Source organism: Phaseolus vulgaris, chromosome 9, assembly GCF_051622355.1.
Source record: "Phaseolus vulgaris cultivar YP4 chromosome 9, ASM5162235v1, whole genome shotgun sequence".
NCBI lineage: Eukaryota > Viridiplantae > Streptophyta > Magnoliopsida > Fabales > Fabaceae > Phaseolus > Phaseolus vulgaris.
In genome coordinates, this window is record NC_143506.1 from 11,289,676 (window position 1) to 11,312,968 (window position 23,293).

Consider the following 23,293-nt stretch of genomic DNA (forward strand, 5'->3'; position numbering starts at 1 on the left):
CATTCACCTCGCCACACAACGAGTTACCCAAGCACGTTGCATAATTTCGGCGACCACCGATTACACAGATATGTGGAACTCCACTTCCTCGACCGGCGATCTTGTTGACCAACTTCGGCGAGCACCGACTACGCACACATGGAGATCGCTGTTTCATCGACCGGCGATCATGTTAATCTTTGCATAACTTCGACGACCACCGACTACGCATGCATGGAGAACGTTGTTTCATCGATCGGCAATCATGTTGACCTTGTCTAACTTCGGTGACCACCGACAAACAACGCCGCTTCACCAACCGGCGATCATGTTGACCAACTTCGACGACCACCGACTACACACGCATGGGAATCGCCGTTTCATCGACCGGCGATCATGATGACCTTTGCATAACTACGACGACCACCGACAACGCATGTTTGGAGATCGCCGTTTCATCGACCGGCGATCAAGTTGGCCTTGTCTAACTCCACACGTATGGAGAACGCCGCTTCATCGATCGGCGATCATGTTGACATGGAGAACGCTGCTTCATCAATCGACGATCATGTTGACCTTTGGATACCTTCGGCGACCACCGACTACGTACACATTGAGATCGCCGTTTTCACCGACCAGCGATCAAGTTGACCTTTGCATAATTTCGGCGACCGGAGTCCAGGGAAAAGCATACTCATAACACTGCTAGAAGACACTGATTAGGGTTCAAAAGCCATTCAGAAAAAGCGTAAGAGTAACCTGCTACCTTGTGTTTTAACCACAACCATGACTGTAGTTGAGCATTCTGAAAAATCTCATCGTCATCAGGGACCCCTTCCTTAAAAACTACCACGTTTCTTTGGTCCCAGATACAGCTAACAATTGTCGCCCATAAGCCAAGCCACACCTGGTTCTGTTTATTAGAAAGGTGAATTAAGTAGAAGTTCATCAGGTGATTCTGAATATCCTTGTTTTGGGCCCCCAAAACACCGATCCACCGGTAGCATCTTGACCAGACACGTTGTGCAAATACACACTCAAGGAAGAGATGTTGAGATGTTTCTTCGAATAGGTTGCATAACGGGCATAAAGTCGAATTCACAATCACTCCCCTTCTTACGAGATTAACTCTAGTTGGAATTCTATCTAGAAGGATTCTCCAGGCGGTGGTAAGTACTTTAGGCTTGGCTTTTGCTTGCCATAAATTACTAAATACACCTCCACTTGTATCAACATGGTTGGTCAAAATAGAGTAGGCTGATTTAACCGTAAACATACCTTTTGGGTCCCCTCTCCAAATAAGATGGTCCTAGGCCTCCTTGCTCATAGTTGTCATATTCAATACAGATAATAGCTCTGACTTCAAATTAGACTCCCATTCAAACTTCTCCCTTCTCCAGTTCAATCCCCAACGCCATCTATCATCTTCCCATCTTCCTACCTCCCCCACCGTCTTCCCTTTATCACAAGACACCGAGTAAAGTCTAGGGTACAATGTTTTTAGACTCATGGTTTGTAACCACACATCCTCCCATAACCGCACCGTGAACCCGTTGCCTACTTTCCCCTGACAAGCCGTTAGAAACCATTCTTCTTCATTCCCATCACCACATACCTTAGCTAGATCCCTCCACCACCATGATTGGTACTTCAACCTAACCTGACTTGAGCCTGATGTTATGCCATATTTAGATACAATTACTTCTTTCCATTTTCCTCCCTCTCCATTCTTAAGCCGCCATTTCCACTTAGCCAAAAGAGCTGAGTTAAAACTCCTAATCTCCTTTACTCCTAAACCTCCTTCCTGTAAAGGCTTACACACATTGTCCCAACTTACCCAAGAAATCGATTTATTTTGTCTTCCCCACTCCCAAAGAAATTTTCTTTGAATACTCCTGATGCTGTTGCACACTGCTGCAGGGGCTTTGAAGATAGAGAGGTAGAACAAAGGTATAGCAGTGAACACCGATTTTAGTAGACAGATCCGACCCGCCATGGAGAGGAATCTCCCTTTTCACGAACTTAGTCTAGCTTCAATTTTCTTTATTATCGACTCCCAGAACTGTTTCTTCCTAGGATTTCCTCCCACTTGTACCCCCAGACCACAGACTAAAGTTTAATTGTCATTGTCATTATCATGTAAAAAAATTACATAAGAATGATCATTGCCCAAAAATTATTATAATTGAACATATAAAATATCTGTACTGTAATATGTATGTATTGTTTAACATTTAGAACGTATATTTTTTCTTATAATATGTAATTAGAATTTAATTAAAGTATATTGGTAATGTAAATATTTTAATTGTTATTTGATTACAAACAGGTAATGACTGTAAAAAACAATTATAAACTATTGAGTATGATACATTTCTTAGTTTTCTTATAATTATTTTAAAAAATATATATAAACTAACTTTTATTCGTTTTGACATTGTATAAGCTTTTATTGTTGAGAATATTTAAAAATTAGTTATTAGTGTTAACTTATGAGTTTCACTAATCACACTTTCATATTTTTCTTCTTACATGTTAATGTATTTTCTAAAATTCAACAATATTTTTCTAAACATATTGAAAAATGTTGTATTTTCTTCCGTGGTTGTATTTTTGTTTGCTTTTTATTTTATTATTTTTTTGAAGTCACAAAATTTAGAAGAAAAAAAAGTTATAAAAGTGAAGTACAACACTAAAATAAAATTATCTTCATTCTGAAAAAGTTGAATATAACGAATTTTTTGTCAATTTTTTCACACACTAAAATAATAAAAATGTTTTTTCAAATATTATAACTGGAGAAAAATAAATGAAATTGTTGCAAATGAAAAAAATTAAGAAATTATTTAAAAATGTGAAATTATCTTTTGATTATAGATATTTAAATTTTTTTTAAAAAGTTAAAATGGTGACTTTTAACCATTAATAATTAATATGAGGTGGAAGGGAAAGCTACGAAGGTATGAGAAGAATTTTCCATTTTGTTTTATGGAAGTGTGGTTGCTAATTGATCTGATTTGAGAGTTTTTGTATTTTGAAAGGCCAAAAATAAAAAAGGTATTTGAGAATAGTAGAGAGGGTAGTACTATAGCAGAGCCTGAATAAGCATTTACTTCAAATTTCCCTCCACGACCCATCTGAAATGGGTTGGACAAGACAATGAATTGTGACAAAACATCATCTGGGCCCCACTCATGTCATTCACTTAATTCAACGGATTTAAATGGCCCATTTCCCTTGACTTATTTGGTTGGATTCTTCTATTCAATTTATTCCAACTTGGATTTGGACCTTCCTCTGTACTCTCCTACACTACATGTAGTTTTAAGCACTAAATATATTGTTAGTGCATACCCACAAATCAAGTTAGCAAGAGACACTGGATTGGACAAATAAAAAGGGAAAAGTAAAGTTATTTGAATTGAAAAAGATGAGTGAATTTATGTAAAAAAATTGTAGTAAATATAATTAATGTGACTGGAAATTTTTATTTGCCTCGAGCTGATCTTATTTGTAATCGGATAAATGATAATATAACTTTTTATTAGAATTGCAGAATATTTTTTTAAATTATTTCTATTATATATACTTCTACATTTTGCTCATTATTCCATTGAATTAAAAGGAATGTAAGTAGCCTCCATTGATGAATAGGACACATTTGGATTACCATATCAATTTCCAAAAAATGTTTATTTAGAAAAGGAAATAGAGGGATTATATGTCAGTTTAGAAATTAGACACTCTCTTTATAAAAGTATCTAGTTTTTAAATTAATGATGATAGGAGTTATTGACCTCCAAAATAAATTTAGATTACCTCATTATAGAAAATTAACTTTTTTTTATATGATGATTAATGATGTATAAATAGTTTAAAAAAAATATTTTCCTAACAAAATATTAGAGGCACTTTACTTGAAAGATATTTGAAATGTATAATGAACTTTTTTTAGATATTTATGAGACTTTTTCTATTATTTACAAGCAATAAACTAGACTGGATGAACTAGGTTTGTACATGATAAGAGTTAAGATAATAAAGACAAATGGTTAGAGCTCTTACATATCTTTCTTGGATTTCTTACAATATCTCAAACAAAAGTGAAGTCTCATGATAGTTTACCACCTATTAAACACTAAATGAGTGGGGTATATTGGAGGTAGAAATTTGCACTTTTTGGTCAACATTTTAATTATCCTTTGTTTAGATTAGAGTTTGAAAAGGAAAGAACGAGTGAAGAAAAAATAGTGATTTTTGTTAATAGTTTTATTAATGTGATAGATAAAAATGTGTGTTAATTGTAAAGTTTACAAAATAACCTAATTGAATTTTCATTAAAAATCATATTTGATTAAATAGTAAAAAATGTTTAAATACTTATCACTTCCTTCATCTTAAAAGGTTTGTTTGTTATGAGGTAGGTATCCTCTTACGAAATAGTTGTCAATTATTTTGTATTTGTCAATATTCATAATGTTAAATTATTAATGCAAAAATAGTTAGATATAATTAATTATAGTGTAAAGGATAATCAATTATGTTCAACCCATAATTAGTTGTGCCTTCTTTTATTTGTGTCCCAAGCCATCAGCAAGAACAAATTTTATTATTATTAGAGGAAGTTATGCACAAGAAGATCTTGATGTCAAGCATACACATGCACAATGAAAAAAACTCATTCAAAAGAAACCATGAATTACCTCCATAAATTACCAATGTTAACCACAATTCACATTCAACATGTATCATTGCAAAAAAAAAAAAACATTTATGCATTTTTGAGACCTTACCTTTAGTGCTTAGTAGTAGTGCTTCTAGGACACGTGTGAAAGTTCAACAACCTCCAACTAAAATCACACACAAAAGGCAAAAGTAAACTCTGATGATTACCCCAACACAACAACCAAATGTTCTCAACTGGGGAAAAACAAAGGTGTGAAGAATTGTTCTTTCATAGGTTTTTATGTAGTAATGCAATGACTCTTTAGTCAAATCTTGACAATGTTTGAATAATGTGGTTGATGACTTTTGTACAGGGTAGGGGAGCTTCATAACCTCTATGTAATGATTCTGAAATAATATTATATGCATGGTCGGTCATATGAAATCAAGGATAAAATCAATATCACACCAATGTCACTTGTCTTTTCTTTTGGCATTTCTCACTATTTTGCAATAGATGAGAAAGGATGATGGAACAAACACAATTTCTTTTTCCTTTTTCATATATCAATGGAAACAAACCACTCAAACCGACTTTAATTTGCACTTACCCTTTCTCACCAATACTAACAGTGTATTTGGATGAGGTTGTTGCATTGTGCAAGAGGATTTGGAGGCTGGGAAAGGTGAGTTATTTCCATCAATCGCATGTTGGACATTTTCATCCAGTGACCTCAATGTCACATGTGCAATAGTGGCATGGTCAACAGGTATCAGAAGATACCAATATTTAAGCTCTCTACACTTATGCTTATATTTTAAGTGTGTATTTATAAGTCTGTGTCAGAAGGTTCACAATTACCCATACAAAACATTCTTCGATATCACAATCTTTGATGAAAAGTGGAGACTAAGAAATGTGAGTTATTGTAGCAGTTCGGTAAGGAGGATTTAAGCTGATTTACAAAGAAAGAAATGAAAATGGAGAGGGAGGAAACACCCCCTCTCGAATGTGGTGATTGATTAGATGGTGAATCTAACCAATTATGCTTGTCTTTGTAATCAATTAAACATAATGCACTTAAATGATTATAATTTGGGCCTTAATTGATTAATTCATCAATGATAATCAATTATAAACTCTTGTTTGTGTTAAATTTGGTAAAAAATAAACATGTTAATGAGCTTTTAGAACAACAAATGTTATGAAATATATCAATTAATGGTCTTGGTATGCTTACTTTCATATTAACTTAAAGACTAAGAAATTGAACGTGGCATAGTAGTGATTTATGATTATGGATAATATTTCCTTCACCTAATATGAGTGTATCAAAATATTTAAATGTGAATTTTTTTCTTTAATTATAATTTTGGAGCAACAAAAATAATATCAATTTTTATTTATAAACATTGTTCTTAATTTTCATTAAAATTATAAAAAAATTAGATATGAATTTTTCATAAATCAATTAATAATACAATTGTATAGTTCACATCATAATATTGGTTGTAATTTTTTTTTCTTATTGTCAATTTTCTATCCGAATATATAAATATATGTTTCAACCTTCATATATAAACATTTATCTTTATTTTAATTCAACTCTTTAACAATTTCAAGACAATAGTATTTCAGTAAATGAAAAATAAAAGAATTCATTTCTTTTTACAATAAAGTCACATTAATTCTATAATCTACAAATCTTTTCACTCAATTCAACTTACTTTCTCTACATTCAAACAAGATAACTTTCCACTCTCTTTCTCCTCATTTTCTTCCCTTTCTACTTCTACCATCTTTCAAACATACCGTAAAAGTGTGCAAATAAACACATTTTTATGCTTTTTTTGGATTAGGAAGTGAATTTGAGATGATTTGAAGAGAAAATGTAAAAAAAAAAAATGAGATTGTTTGGATTAAGATAAATAAAGTAGAAAGTGTAGAGAAATTTTGTAAGTGATGTGATATGTGTGATTGAAATTATATTTTTTTAATTGATAAAAATGTAAATTTATAAATTTATTCTTATATCTAAAAATTGTTAAAAAAAATAATTGGATTGACTTATTTATAAATTAAATAACATTATTATTTTAGAATAATTTAATTTGTATAATATATTATTTTAATATTATTTTACTTTAATTTACTTTATTTTATTATAATAAATGTAATTATTAAAATAAATATAATCAATTATCTTTTCAAAGTGAAAAGTACTTTTCTTACAAATCTCTTCTAAATGAGTGGAAAGTTTAATGGTTCATTTGTATCCAAGTCAACTTCAGTCAGAAAAGTAACATTTTTTTATGTTTGTATTCATTCAAAATGCAAAGACAGAAAAAACAGTGATTTGTGGGAGAGGAATAAAATCACTCCCCTCTCTGAATTGAAGAAAAACCAAGAAAGTTGAAAAAGTTTACATATTATTGTAAAAATGTCAAAATTACCCTTATTTTTATATACATATAAAATAATACTTTATTTATATTTTTAATAAAAAATATTATATATTTATATTATAAATAAAAAATAATAATTAATTATAAATTTTATATTATAATAAATTCCGGTATTTGATATGTAATGTTATAAATTTTATAAGATAATCAATGGATTAAAATCCATTATGTTATAAAAATTTGTAAAATAAGATTATATATTAAACTTAATGGACTATGTTATAAATTTTATAATATATATAATTAATTATTATAATAATATAATATAATAATTAAATAAAAATATTTATATAACAATAATAATTTAAATGTAATTATATAATAATAATAATATAAATGTATTTATATAATAATAATATAAATGTATTTACATAATAATAATAATAAAATAAAATAAATTAGTAATATAAATATAAATCTATGAAAGAATAAAAATAAAATTATGTGTTTTACATCAAAATTTATTTGAAGATTTGAAACTCAATTTTATATAAAAATATCTCAATTTTATTATTCAAATATTTTTAAAGAATAAAAATAAATTTGTAAACTTATTTTTTATTTTTTATATATTTTTAAAAAATTAAAAATTCTCAAATAACTAATACATCACTCACAAACTTCAATAAATTTTTAGGAAAAATCCAATAACATATCTTAATCAAAATAACCTCACTTTCTTATTAAATCACTGCAAATCTAATTCCTGAGATCCTCTTTCCTATTCAAACACAATCTACATTACAACCAAATTTGTCATTTTGTGCATCTTTTACATTACAACCAAATTTGTCATTTTGTGCATCTTTTAATATTTCAAATTCTTGAAATTCGCATTTTCTTGGCTTTTCATTGCGTTGAATGTTTCCGCCCCTAGAAACAAATACACCCTTACCTTTTTGGTTTAGGGGTGTGACAGTGGACCCAAGGTTCATGACCCCATCCAACAAGCTGATTTGATATATAGATCTCATCTTAAATTTAAAATAGTTAGTTGTTCAACATCTTATGTTTTCATGTGTTTTACAATTCAATTTGGCAAAGCTTTATAAGCATGGTTAGGACCAACGATGAGGGTGGAGGGAACGTAATATGAACAGGGAAACCCCTTACGAGTTGTAATGTGTTTGCGTTTGAGGAGTTGTTGTGACGGAGGGTGGCCCTCTTGAGTTGTTGGAGAACTTGTGTCGGTAGAGTGGGCGTAGGGTGAGGATCCCAAGTTGTTACAAATTAGGCTACCAAAATGGTGGCTAAACTATTACACTAAATATTCGTTAAGCACAACAACATAAAATTTATTTTCAAGCTACATGTAGTAAATAGAAACAATAAAAAAACACAATTTTCATATTTTAAAATGAAAAGACGTCACTCAGATATTACTCAATTACCACGTACAACCGCGGCTAAAGCTAAATGCTCATGGCCGAAAAATAATCCAAACTACATTTGGTGAGACACCAGATCCGTACACTTTAGACTAAAATGTCAGTCAGGTGAGGTGCCATAAAATGAGTCAAGTTGAACTTATTCGTGAAGAAAGCAAACCAAAAGTCACTTTTCATATTAAGTACACTGAATCAATTTTTTTGCATAATGGATGCAGTCTGAAGTCTATTCTGTTGCTTCAACCTGATCTGCAGTTTCAGTTTGTTTCAGTTTTTCCAAGGCAGAAATTCGACTTTCTAGTGATTTGTGGAGGTCATTCATCTGGAAAAACAAGGAAAGTTCGTTCATCAAGTGGAGAAGCACACTGAGTTGTAAAAATTACAATGAAAATTTTCAAACGAAACCTAACTCATTCCTTTCCCATGCAAGAAAAGGATGGAGGGAAGAGATGATTGGCAATATACAAGGTATGTATCACTACAAATGTGAGACAAATCTATTATGGATTTATTTTGCTAAACCTCTCCGTAAACACTTCAAAAATATTGAAATAAGAAAATAAAATAAAATAACTTTTTACTAGCTTATTTATGTATTAATTAGAAGTCAATTTTTTTTGTAAAAAAACTACATCTTTGAGCATAAATTAATTTTAACCAATAGATATGTTTCTTTTGTTTTTCCTTCTTATCTATGTCTTCTTAGAAATGTTTATGAAAAAAACCAAACCGGTCATATCTCCAAATAGCTTGGAACAATATGGCTAAATTCTATGACTATACATAATTTGAATTCAAGATTCAAATACTGAAATTCCAAAAAAAATTGGCAGCAAAACATATTCCCCCGTAAGAATAACTAGAAAAGAAACCATCTGCATTTTCTAAATTTGACAATAAACAAAAATTTTAAACCATGAAAGAGACATTCATTGGAGACAGCAACTATGATGCTAGTTTGCAGCTCCCATTGCATTCCTCATTCAAGGAAAACTTTCAGGTGCCTTCAAAAAGTTATATTGAATACAACCACTGAAGTATTGCATTTAACACAAACAAGAAATAACAACTGTATTGATCCTCTATTTAATTTGAAAGCCCTTACAAGCACCACAAAAGAAAATTTAGCCCGTTCTAATTATCAAGAGACAAGACTAAGTCATTATTGACAAAACCAGTTTGCATACATCCAAGAAGGTAAGACAGGAAAAAAACTTGATGGAAATGCACTAGAGAAGTTGAGGAGGTCTAGCAGAGAACAAAACAACAAAAAAACATTTATTCAGTCAGGAAGCAAGACAGAATTTCATGAGACCCAAATAATATTTTGAAAAAGGCTAGGGAGAAACAGGTCAATGTTGGGAGGAAAACGCATATAGATATAACAGACCTACAACAGCAAGACCAGTCTTTGCATTAAACAAACAAAATAAATAAAATACATGTAGATATTACAACTATACATTGTAGTAACCAGGGAATAAATAATAATCCTATTAAATATTTCCAACATATCTGTTATTAACAAGTAAGGCTTAGGTTATTATACACGAGGCAACAAGATCCAAATATTGGATATATATTCTATTGTTCATTATGCAAAAATGTAAATATCACCAGCATAACTTGTCTCTCAATTATTCAGTCAGGAAGCAAGACAGAATTTCATGAGACCCAAATAATATTTTGAAAAAGGCTAGGGAGAAACAGGTCAATGTTGGGAGGAAAACGCATATAGATATAACAGACCTACAACAGCAAGACCAGTCTTTGCATTAAACAAACAAAATAAATAAAATACATGTAGATATTACAACTATACATTGTAGTAACCAGGGAATAAATAATAATCCTATTAAATATTTCCAACATATCTGTTATTAACAAGTAAGGCTTAGGTTATTATACACGAGGCAACAAGATCCAAATATTGGATATATATTCTATTGTTCATTATGCAAAAATGTAAATATCACCAGCATAACTTGTCTCTCAATTATTCAAATACCCATTAAGAACATACAAACCAAAACCCACCCCCGCTCGGATCACACAAAAAATGTACTGTTAAAATTGAAATTGAACAAAAGATTATCCTAGATGGAATCTAAGCCTTTGTTTGGATGGATGGATAAGAGAAAGATAGTGGGAATGAGTAGAAAATGAAGTTGTTTGAGTTAAGTGAAAGAAGGTGAAAATGAGTAGAAAATGAAGTTGTTTGAGTTAAGCGAAAGAAAGTGAAAACGAGAGAAAAGTGAGACAAGACCAAAACCCAGATTAAAAGAGGAGGGTAGGGATCTTTATCCTTGTATAGAAGACCAACGAAAACCTCTCCCTTCCATTTTTTGTCTGACCTTTCAATTCAATTCATTCAAAAGCAGGATATGGAAATGAAGCAGCAGCCGGCTTTCCTCTGCACAGTCCTCATTCCATCAATCAAAAGACAAAATACAATCAACTAAAACAATAAGAAACAAATGGGCACCTTCCTCCATTTTGTGGCTCAGTCAGGATAAGTAGAATAGCTTTAAAACCTAGCCACAACACAGAATCACTACAACCATTGGCGAAAACATAAACATTACAACAAGAAGGAAAAATACTTATGAGGAAAACAGAAGCCCCTTCCAATTGCAAAATTCTTACATGCATTGTTGGCATTTCTAACCTATTTATCTCAACAATAATCGCCATCAACTCCTTATCGTATCATATCAATTGTGTCCCTCTTTTCTAACCAAAATTCAAAAAATGGTAACTAATTACCACCTAGGAGCGCTTTCAATTAACAGCTCACGCAAATGGCATCATTAGGGGAACACAAATACTAAATACAACAGAAATCAACCGAAAAAAAAATCGAAAACACCAAAATAATAATAATTTAAAAAAGGGAAACATTGATGACGATATTTGCGTGTACCTGTTGGGAAAAAGATTGGTGTGCAACCTTGTAATCCCTGTGAAGGATGTAAAGACCCGCAAACGACGCCGTTGCAGCCCCGGTGAAGAACGACGCCAATCTCACTCTCATCACATACCCCATTTTCCCCCAATTTCCTTCTCTCTCTCTCTATTACAGTCTCACAGGTATCAAATAATAACCCTTCCAAAGATGCTTGCTAAAACGACGCCGAATCAAATCAAACCGCGCGTGTTTACTCGGGCATGAAATAAGAGCGACGTCGTTTTCAATTCCCTATATTAGCAGAAGGGTTTTTTTTCTCCTTACTGAATTACCCTTTTAATTAAAAATATAATTTATTTATGTGTTGTGATAGTAAAAATTCTAAAAATCAGCAAGTTTGTCTAATATGTCAAGTTGTCATAGAATGACATTGAGAATTTTCTTACACTTTTTTCATACACATTCTTACTTATTCAGTCTTAAATATGATTCCATTAATTAAAATCACCATAAACAATATTTTATTTTAAAAAATATATAAAGTTAAAAAAACATCATAAGAACTTAATATTGTAAAGAATATTTAAAAATATCTTCAGTAGCATTGGGAATTTTTTTTTCTTCCAAAAACATGTATTTAAGGCTGATTTGTTTTAATTATTTAAAAAATTGGAAAGAATTTATGTTGTTTTTGTAAGAAGTGAAACCAAAAAAGAGGAACATTTTATAGTGAGGACTCATGCTTTGTTGAGGCCCATTACCATTGGTTAGTTTTTAGGCCCATACTTCCTGCACGGCTGCACATATCAATTTTTGAATTTCTAAAATTACTTTTCATTCTAGAATTGAAAATCTGGAATTAAAAAATATATGATAGGAAAAAAATTGGAATATATTTTTATGTTCTAGAAATGAAATTGGATAATTCTAAGAAAATAAAAATCTTATTCCGAAAGAATAATTATAAAAAAATAATTAAAAAAATCCAGAAATTATAAGCAATTGCCTTGTTTTTATGATAAGCTGGATCAGATCCCTTCACGGGTGCTAGAATATATTTTATTTCTTCCAAAATAGTGTTACAATTTTACCCTCTTCTTCATCTTCTTAATGGACACTGCACCTCCCATTTCCATCATCGTAACAACCTCCACTGCAGTAGCTCTCCACTTCCAAGCTACTGCCACAACACCTCTCACCTCCCATTTGTATTTCAGATTTTAAAATTCAAAATAAAAAAATATTTTTAGTATTCTGAATTTTAGAATCATAATGCAAATTTGTAGTTTATATTGTAGAATTTGAAATTCAAAATTTTCTATTATGAATTCTACAATTTAAAATACATTTATATTTCAAATTGTAAAATTTAAAATACAAAATTTACATTCTGAATTATTTAAAATAGACAATTTTAATATTTAAAAAAATATGAGAGTGTGAAAAAAAAAACTATGAATGTGCATGAAGAATTTGGCATATATTTGTTTGTGTCCATTTTGCATAGCATGCAAGCAAATGGGTTGGTTTTGAAAGTAGAAATAGAAAATGTTAAAAAAAAATTTAAATTTTTTTGCGAAGTTCATGTGTTTATTGCACAGTAAGTTTAACATGCTTGTTAATCAAATTCATTGTTCAAATATGATAATTTTATAATGTCTTAATGTAAAATTCAACACATGATGACTTGAACAAGAGGGGGTGAATTGTTTATCAAAGAGTTTCACAAAGATTGATTAAGAATGAACCTTTATAAACAATCACATATAAACAATTAAGGAAAGTAATTAAACAATGATACAAAACTGTTTACAAAATTTTAACCGATTGAAATTGCGTTTTAATCGGTTGTTTATACCAGCAACAAAAACATAATTAAAACAAACAATTATAAGGAGTTAGAGATAGAGAGATTTACACAGATAATTTTTATATTGGTTCACTCAATCTTGAGGTACATCCAGTTCTCAGAACAACCTCTGAGTTCCACTAGTAATCACTCACAGATTACACCACACAAACACAAAGAGGTGACCTTGAAAATCACAAGACCCACTCACCCTATGTGCAACTACACTCCTCAAGTCAGAACACCCTTTGACTTTGCAGGATTTCACACACACTTACAAGTTTATGAAAGTACAATTACAAGAATCATGAAAGGAATAGAAAACACTTGAGATTACACAAACTAGGAAGTCTTATGATAAGATCTTGTACCAGTGCAAAGCTTAACAACAATCTTGCAAACCTTTGGAAAACTTATTTAAAAAACTAATCTCAATCTCTCTTTGATTTCAAACTGTGTAAAACTTGTTGTTTTTGTTTTGAAAGAAGGGCTATATTTATAGCACTTAAAAATTAGCCGTTCAAGGCAACATTAATGACCCAAAACAGTTTTGATCACACCCAAAACAGAATAACAAGTTTTTCAAAAAACGGTTAGAGAGTCACAATCAACTGGTTGAAACGACGATTTAACCGGTTGAATTGAGCCAGCCAAGTGACAAATAACCGATTATTTCGATAATTCAACCGATTGTTTTTCTCTTTGCTTAGAAAAACTCTTTGCTTTTTAAAACAGATTGGGCAAGCTTTGTGCAAGTGTCAAGAACTGATCTTTACATAAATTCTAAACATTCTAATCTAAACCCAAACCAAAAGCAGCACAACTTCAAACTTCATCATGAATTTGAAAAATCAAAGATCCCATGATCTACACTTAATACTTAAGAAAAATAAAAGGGAGAATTTCCTATACTAGTTTGTGAATTGGAAAATTAGTATGTTTGAGAAAACTATCTTATAATATATTTGGTAAATGATAAATTATTTTTTCACAGATAAATTTTTGACTTATAAACCTTGAGTTGATAAGTTAGTTTATTAAATTATGAATATTTAAAATTAATCGATGAACTATTTAATAAATATAAAATGATATGAAAAATATAACTATATAAATATTATTGTATGAATAAAATTTATATCTTTTAGAAAATATATATTATTGTGTAATTATAATTTTATATTTTTAAAAATAATTATTCTTTTATTAAAAAATTTAGTGCTTATATTTATTTAATTTTTAAATTACATTTTTTTTCTTTTTGAAAATGTTATTTTATTTCAACTAGTTAATGTGATGAGTATAAAATAAAATTTATTTTTACTTATTTTTAAAAATTTAAATATTTTTTAATTTAAACTACATAAAAATTAATAAGTGTTTTAAAAAATATTAAAAATAATGTAATAATTAAAATAAATATTTGATATCTTAAATTTTCAAAATCCTATTAAGAATCACTTAACACAATATATTAACAATATATTAAAGATGATAAGGAAATGTATTAAAATTTAAGGGATAATAAAGAAAGAAAATTAAATAAGTTACAACTTAGTTGAAGAAGCTTGTACTCAAATTAAAATACTTTCACATACCTTGTCAAACACTTTTGTATTGATGAAACTAACTTATAAGTTAGTGAAATAAGTTAGTAGTTGGTTTAATAGTTTTACCAAATACATTTTAAGCCTTAAAAGTACAAATGGATTAATAAAATTAAACATTATAAAACAAATTGACTCAGGTTGAGTACAAGTGAACTTCATCAACATAAAGACAATAAAAAAAAAGAAAAAGGAGTGGAACAATATGAAATTGAAATTTATTTTATGATTAAACACCCACACATAAAAAAAGTGTCATTATTAATCCATTCATAATTTCTATAGAAGTAATATGGTTGTATAAATCAACAAACTAATTACGTACAATAATAATTGCAAACAATAATAAGTTGTCAATGTACGATTATTCTCATATGACAATAACAATCATTGTCTCCGTGATCCTTTGATTTGCTTTAGGAATCGAATTGCGGCAAGATTTCTGTGGAGCCTATATACATTGACTTGGGGTATGCCCGAAAACACTATGTCAACATGTTGGAGATCCCACATCGACTAGAGATGAGGACATTTCATTGTATATAGGTGGGTGCAAACCTCAACCTCATGAGTCGGTTTTATGGAGTTGAGTTAGACTTAAATTCCATTTCTTAACAAACACGTATATTTATTTATGATTAACTAATGAATAAAAATAAATAAAGAAAGCTAACAAAGATTAAGAAATTGAGTAAAATTCAACTAGAAATAGTTCATATTAAAAAAAGAAACAATAAAAATTAAAAAATTAACATTTTAAAACCAATATATATATATAATATGTATTTATTTTTAATATATCAGTACAAATATAAATTTAGTATATGAAATAACAACAGAAAAAAATAGAATTTTAACATATAAAAAGAACAAAAATATAGATCTATAACTAATTGCCTATCACTTTACTCTCTCATTGCTCTCGTTCATGCTGTTGAAGTAAACAAAGGAATACCAACCAATTGCTAATCAAACATTCACATTAATTGTATTAAATAGTTACTTAAAAAAACTAGTATAAAACTAAGAGAGGAGAAGAAGAAAGACTTTATATAAACTGAAAGTGATTTTGTATTACCTTAGTTTGAAGTACATGTGGGGTATTTATAAAGAAGTGATAGCTTGTTCCACAAGCTTTGTTGACTATACTATTAATTATTTTAAACCTTACAAAAAATCAAAACAGACAGAAAAACATAGACTAGACAAATGATTATAAATACCCACTATTCCAAACAGCCCTTCAATCTGTATGCCATGACTGAAGTAAGTATTCTACTATTTTCATTTTTATTTCTTTTTTTTGCTAATCTATAGCTTTTTCATTCCTTCTACTCCTTGTTTTTTTTATCGTTAATAAATTTTTTGTTCCTTGTGATTCACCGAAGGTTTCTTGTTTTCATTTTGTTTTTAAAATTAGGTGTGAATTGATTGATTTATTGATTTAAAGAACATGCTCCATCTGCTGCTGATGAAAACAACGATCTCACTTCTGCTCTACTCTTAATGCTGATGAAAATGAAAACAACGATGTCACTCCTGTTGAGAATGATATCGACGAACTTGTAAGCATGCCTACAATAATACGCTGTCAATGTCAGATAATTCTCAGATGACAATAGCAATTCTTGTCCCAGTGATCTTTGATGTACTTTAGGACTCAAATTGTGGCATCCCAATGAGATTTCTTTGGAGCCTGTATATTGACTTAGGGGTCTGAACCAAAAACACTATGTCAACATGTATATTTATTTATGATTAAATAATGAATAAAAATAAATAAATAAATAAATAACACATCAGTTACTTATTACTTTATTTTTATACTATTCCCAATCTCTCAGTTACTGGTATGCAAATTACTGAAAATCGAATTTTGGGTGTCATTAATACGAAATGAGCTAACAAAGATTAAGAAATTGAGTAAAATTCAAGTAGAAATAGTTCATATTAAAAAAAGGAACAATAAAAATTAGAAAATTAACGTTTTAAAACCAATATATATATATATATATAAAATATTTATTTATTTATAATATATCAGTACAAATATATATTTAGTATATGAAATAAAATCAGAAAAAATAACATGATAACATATAAAAAGGACGAAAATATAGATCTATAACTAATTGCCTATCACTTTACTCCCATTGCTCTCACTCATGTTGTTTAAGTAAACAAAGGAATACTAACTAATTGTTGAATCAAACATTCACACATGATTGTATTAAATAGCTACTATAAAAAAACTAGTATAAAACTAAGAGAGGAGAAGAAGAGAGACTTTATATAAACGGTAAGAAAGTGATTTTGCATTACCTTAGTTTGGAGTACATGTGGGGTATTTATAAAGAAGCGGTAGTTATTGCCGATAAAAAAAAAAGCGGTAGGTTGTTCCACAAACTTTGTTGACTATACTATTAATAAAATGATTATAAATACCCACTATTCCAAACAGCTCTTCAATTGCCATGGCTGAAGTAAGCATTCTACTACTTCTATTTTTTTGTGTGCAAATCCATTTCTTGTATTCCTTCTACTTTTTTTTTTTTTTATCAATAATAAATTTTGCGTTCCTTGTGATTCATCTAAGGTTCTTGTTTGCATTTTGTTTTTTAAATTAGGTTTATATTGAATGATTTTAGGAACATGCTCCATCTGCTGCTGATGAAAAGAACGATGTCACTACTGCTCTATTGTTAATGCTGATGAAATGAAAACAACGATGTCACTCTTGCTGAGGATGATATCGACGAACTTGTAAGCATGCCTACAATAATAACGTACAATAATTACGTACAATAATTGCGTACAATAATAAGCTGTCAATGTCAAATTATTCTCAGATGACAATAGCAATTCTTGTCCTGATGATCCTTTGATGTACTTTAGGACTCAAATTGCAGCATTCCAATGAAATTTCTATGGAGCCTGTATATAGTGACTTAGGGGTCTGAACCGAAAACACTACGACAACACATATATTTATTTATGATTAACTAATGAATAAAAATAAATAAATAAATAACACATACGGTACATATTATTTTACTTTTATAGTGTTCCCAATCTCTCGGTTATTGGTCTCCAAATTATTGGAAATCGAATTTTGCGTGTCATTAATACAAAATAAGCTAACAAAGATTAAGAAATTGAGTAAATTTCAAGTAGAAATAGTTCATATTAGAAAAATGAACAATAAAAATTAGAAAATTAAAATTTTAAAACCAATATATATATATATATAATATGTATTTATTTTTGTATATATCAGTACAAATATATATTTAGAATAAGATGACAATAGTAATCCTTGTCCCGGTGATCCTTTGATGTACTTCCTTGCCCCGGTGATCCTTTGATATACTTTAAGACTCAAATTGCAACAACCCAATTAGATTTCTGTGGAGCTTGTATATATTGATTTAGGAGTCTGAACCGAAAACACTATTTCAACATGTATATTTATTTATGACTAACTAATGAATAAAAATAAATAAATAAATAACACATATGGTGCATATTACTTTACTTTTACAGTATTCCAGATCTCCCGGTAATTGAGTGTCATTAATACAAAATAAGCTAACAAAGATTAAGAAATTGAGTAAATATCAAGTAGAAATAGTACATATTAAAGGAATGAACAATAAAAATTAGAAAATTAAAGTTTTAAAACCAATATATATATATATATATATAATATGTATTTATTTTTAATATATCAGTACAAATATATATTTAGTATATGAAATAAGAACAAAATATAGATATATAACTAATTGCCTATCACTTTACTCTCACATTGCTCTCACTCATGTTGTTGAAGTAAACAAAGGAATACTACCTAATTTCTCAAATATTCACAAATGATTGTATTAAATATCTACTAAAAAAAACTATTATAACATTAAGAGAGGAGAAGAAGAAAGACTTTATATAAAATGAAAGTGATTTTGCATTACCTTAGCTTCAATCTGTTTGGCATGGTTGAAGTAATCATTCTACTACTTCCATTGTTTTTCTTCTTTTTTTTCTGTGTCGATTTATAACAGTTCCATTCCTTCTACTCCTTGTCTCTTTTTATCGGTAATAAATTCTACATTCCTTGTGATTCACCGAAGGTTCTTGTTTGCATTTCGTTTTTTAAATTAGGTTTGAATTGATTGATTTCAGGAACATGCTTCATCTGCTGAGGATGAAAACAACGATGTCATTCCTTCTCTACTGTTAATGTTGATGAAAATGAAAACAATGATGTTACTCTTGCTGAGGATGGTCTCGACGAACTTGTAAGCATGCCTACAATAATTACGTACAATAAAGTACAATAATTGCGTACAATAATAAGTATTCAATGTCCGATTATTCTCAGATGACAATATCAATCCTTGTTCTGGTGATCGAATTGCAGCATCCTATAGCGATTTCTGAGGAGCTTGTATATATTGACTTAGGAGTTTGATCCAAAAACACTATGTCAACACGTATATTTATTTATGATTAACTAATGATTAAAAATAAATAAATAAATAACACATTAGGTACTTATTACTTTACTTTTATAGTATTCCCAATCTCCCGGTTATTGCTCTGCAAATTACTGAAAATTGAATTTTGCGTGCCATTAATAAAAAATAAGCAAACAAAGATTAAAAAATTGAGTAAAATTCAAGTAGAAATAGTTCATATTAGAAAAATGAAAAATAAAAATTAGAAAATTAACGTTGTAAAACCAATATATATATATAATATGTATTTATTTTTTATATATCAGTATAAATATATATTTAGAATAAGAAATAAGAGCAGAAAAAAATAGCATCGTAACATATAAAAAGAACGAAAATATAGATCTATAACTAATTGCTTATCACTTGACTCTCATTGCTCTCGCTCATGTTGTTGAAGTAAACAAATGAATACTACCTAATTGCTGAATCAAACATTCACATATCATTGTATTAAATAACTACTCTAAAAAAACTAGTATAAAACTAAGAGAAGAGAAGAAGATAGACTTTATATAAACCGAAAGAAAGTGATTGTGCATTACCTTAGTTTGAAGTACATGTGGGGTATTTATAAAGAAGTGGTAGTTGTTGAAGATGGTTGTTGCCCCTTCAAGACATGTGTTTGATGAAGACTTCTATGTACATTTCATGTGTATTTTACTTTGCTTTAAGTGTGTCTTAGGTAGTGCTTAGAGGTTGTTTAAGAGTGGGCTTTTTTGCTGAGTAACTCACCTCATAACCACTGGCCATGTGATAAGAACAAGCATAAGGTTTCTTAAACTGTTTTTCACATGTTTTACAAAAAACACGTTTACTGCATAAAAATAAATCTGTTCTTTTCTAAATAAACAGATTCTTTTTTAAACTGATGCCTTGGCTAAGTCTTGTGAAAATTAGATTTTGTGCATCAAGTATTTTGACTAAGTCTTCTACCTTTCAAAACGACTGTGTTTTAAATAGTTAAACTTTCTTTGTTTTCGTTTTGAAAAATAAATCTGTTCATCTGAAAATGAGTAGATTCTTTTTGACTATGGTGCCATGGCTATCTTAAACGGTTTTCAGTTTTGTCCCTGCACCAGAATGGCTGACTAAGTCTCCTCACATAACAAATTCTCTAACTGTTTTTGAAAATAAATCTGTTCATTTTATAATAGCCTTAACTGTTTTTCAAAAATCTGTTATAAGTTGGTTTTCTATAAAATGAAAACTTGTTTATGAGTTTAAACATCGTTCATACATTTGTAAAAACAAGTTTTACAGCAGAGAATTAAGAGTTTACAAAGGATTAGCATTTGTTCTTCAAAGATTTCGAAAATCACAAAGTGCTTGTTCTTGGTTTGGTTTCAAAAGCTTGGTGTGAGGTGCTGCTACTGTTCTAGCAATCTTGCCTACTGGTTTAAGGCAGATCTTTGTATCCTCAATCAGGTGTAGTCGTTTCACTTTTCATTTCTTGTAATAGTTTGGTTGAACACTCTTCTTGATAGGTTTTCTTGAAGAGTGTGTGTGAGCTGAAATAGGTTTTTTCAGCAAGAGTACCTAAGTTCTTGTAGGTTTCAAGAACAGTGGGAATTGTGTTTGTTTGTATTGTGATTTAGTGAATTTCACCTTGGTTTAGGTGAAGACTGGATGTAGCTCAGTTGAGTGAAAGAAATAAATCTGTTCAATCAATAATAAATCTGTTTTTTCTGGGCTCGATTCATCCTGTTCTTAATTTCTGGAAAAGTTGTTTGATTCTGATAAGAACATATAAAATTTGTTAAAAGCCACTGGAACAGATTGATTGTGATAGGTTGCTCAAGAAATTGTCAAAGCTATTAATTGAACCTTAATCAATTGCTTAAAATTGAAGCTTGCTGTTCTGTGATTCACTGTTCTTAATTTTTGGAAAACTGTTTGATTTCAAGAAGAACACTTATAATTTGTTAAAAGCCACTGGAACAGGTTGATTGTAAAGGTTACTCAATTAATTGGCATGCTATCAATCGAATCTTAATCACTTGCTTGAAATTGAAGTTTGCTGTTTTGTGTTTCACTGGTTTTGGTTCTAATATCAGTGTGTGTGCATCTGGAAAATCTATCTGCATAATCTTGTGATTAACCTTGCTGTATAAACACTTTTCAAACACAAACAGTGCCAAAATAAATCTGTTCATTTTCAAATAAATCGGTTTATTTTCTGTAAACTGTGTTAAACATTGTTTCTGTGAGAAAGAGTTCAAAGGTCAATTCACCCCCCTCTTGAACTTTGACACTATTAAACCCAACAGTAATTTGTTCCACAAGCATTGTTGACTATACTATTAATTATTTTACATCTTAAAAAAAATCGAAACAAATAGAATAAAATAAACTAACAAAATGATTATAAATATCCACTATTTCAAATAGCTCTTCAATTTGTTTGTCATGGCTGAAGTAAGAATTCTACTACTTCTATTTTTTTTCATTTTTTTGTCTACACCGATCTATAATTGTTCCATTCCTTCTACTTGTGTTTTTTTATCGGTAATAAATTCTTCGTTCCTTGTGATTCACCGAAGGTTCTTGTTTGCATTTCGTTTTTTAAATTAGGTTTAAAATGATTGATTTCAGGAACATGCTCCATCTGCTGCTGATGAAAACAACGATATCACTCCTGCTCTGCTGCTAATGCTGATGAAAATGGAAACGATAACACATGAGGTACATATTACTTTACTTTTATAGTATTCCCAATCTTCCGGTTATTGCTGTGCAAATTACTAAAAATCGAATTTTGCGTGTCATTAATACAAAATAAGCTAATAAAGATTAAAGAATTGAGTAAAATTCAAGTAGAAATTGTTCATATTAAAAAATAACAATAAAACTTTGAATATTAACGTTTTAAAACCAATAAATAAAATATATATATATATATATAATATGTATTTATTTTTAATATATCAGTACAAATATATATTTAGTATATGATATAAGAACAAAAAAAAATATAATTGCAAGATATAAAAATGACGAAAATATAGATCTATAACTAATTGCTTATCACTTTACTCTCATTGCTCTCACTTATGCCATTGAAGTAAACCAAGGAATACTAACTAATTGTTGAATCAAACATTCACATATGATTTATTAAATAGCTACTAAAAAAACTAGTATAAAACTAAGAGAGGTGAAGAAGAAAGACTTTATATAAAGTAAAAGTGATTTTTCATTACCTTAGTTTGAAGTACATGTGAAATATTTATAAAGAAGCGGTAGCTTGTTCCACAAGCTTTGTTGACTATACTATTAATTTATAATATTAATTATTTTACATCTTAAAAAAAATGAAAATAGATAGAATAACATAAACTAACAACATGATTATAATTACCCACTATTCGAAATAGCTCTTGTTATGACTGAAGTAAGCATTCTACTACTTCCATTTTAAGGCATTTAGAATTGTGCTAAACCATATGTGGTTTAGATCGGTGCTCTGATACCATATAAGAAAATTGTATGTAAGAAGATGGTAAAAAAAATGGAGGTAATTTTATTCTCTTCTGTGTAGGAAATAAGTGTATTGAGACTTTCTCTCTCTAAATTACAAACTAATTATGTAGTGATCCATTAATCATAGTATTATATCATTATCAAATTAATTGCGTACAATAATTGCGTATAATTTGATAATCATTATTTCCTTAATAATATTGGCCATAACTATCTTTATGGCTATGCATAATTGAAATATCACCTATCGCACAAATCTCATAATAGTAATCTAAGTGGAGTTTCTCCCGTAAAGATTTCAATGGGAATGCTTGGTCTCCAAGAAAGGCTATCAGTTGCGCCGATACAAACATGTCTTTCAAATGGAAGCCTATCGAAATTAAGTGTTTTGCCTTCATGATGAACACAGTCCTACAAGTTATAATAAACAAAGT

General features: G+C 29.5%; 2 protein-coding genes across 2 annotated transcripts; both read right to left on the reverse strand.

Moving 5' to 3' along the window:
* Positions 1–673: 673 nt before the first annotated feature.
* LOC150025161 (uncharacterized) lies at positions 674–1,255 on the reverse strand. Its single transcript, XM_090295647.1, has one exon. It carries the CDS (start codon positions 1,253–1,255, stop codon positions 674–676), a length of 582 nt encoding a protein of 193 aa, XP_090151773.1.
* Positions 1,256–8,460: 7,205 nt separating this feature from the next.
* On the reverse strand, positions 8,461–11,600 carry LOC137820389 (ABC transporter A family protein). The gene is made up of 2 exons (XM_068624460.2): positions 11,422–11,600; positions 8,461–8,820 (listed from the first exon to the last, which is right to left on the reverse strand). The coding sequence occupies exons 1-2, from the start codon at positions 11,542–11,544 to the stop codon at positions 8,725–8,727; spliced, it is 219 nt and encodes a 72-aa protein (XP_068480561.1). The 5' UTR covers positions 11,545–11,600; the 3' UTR covers positions 8,461–8,724.
* Positions 11,601–23,293: the final 11,693 nt, after the last annotated feature.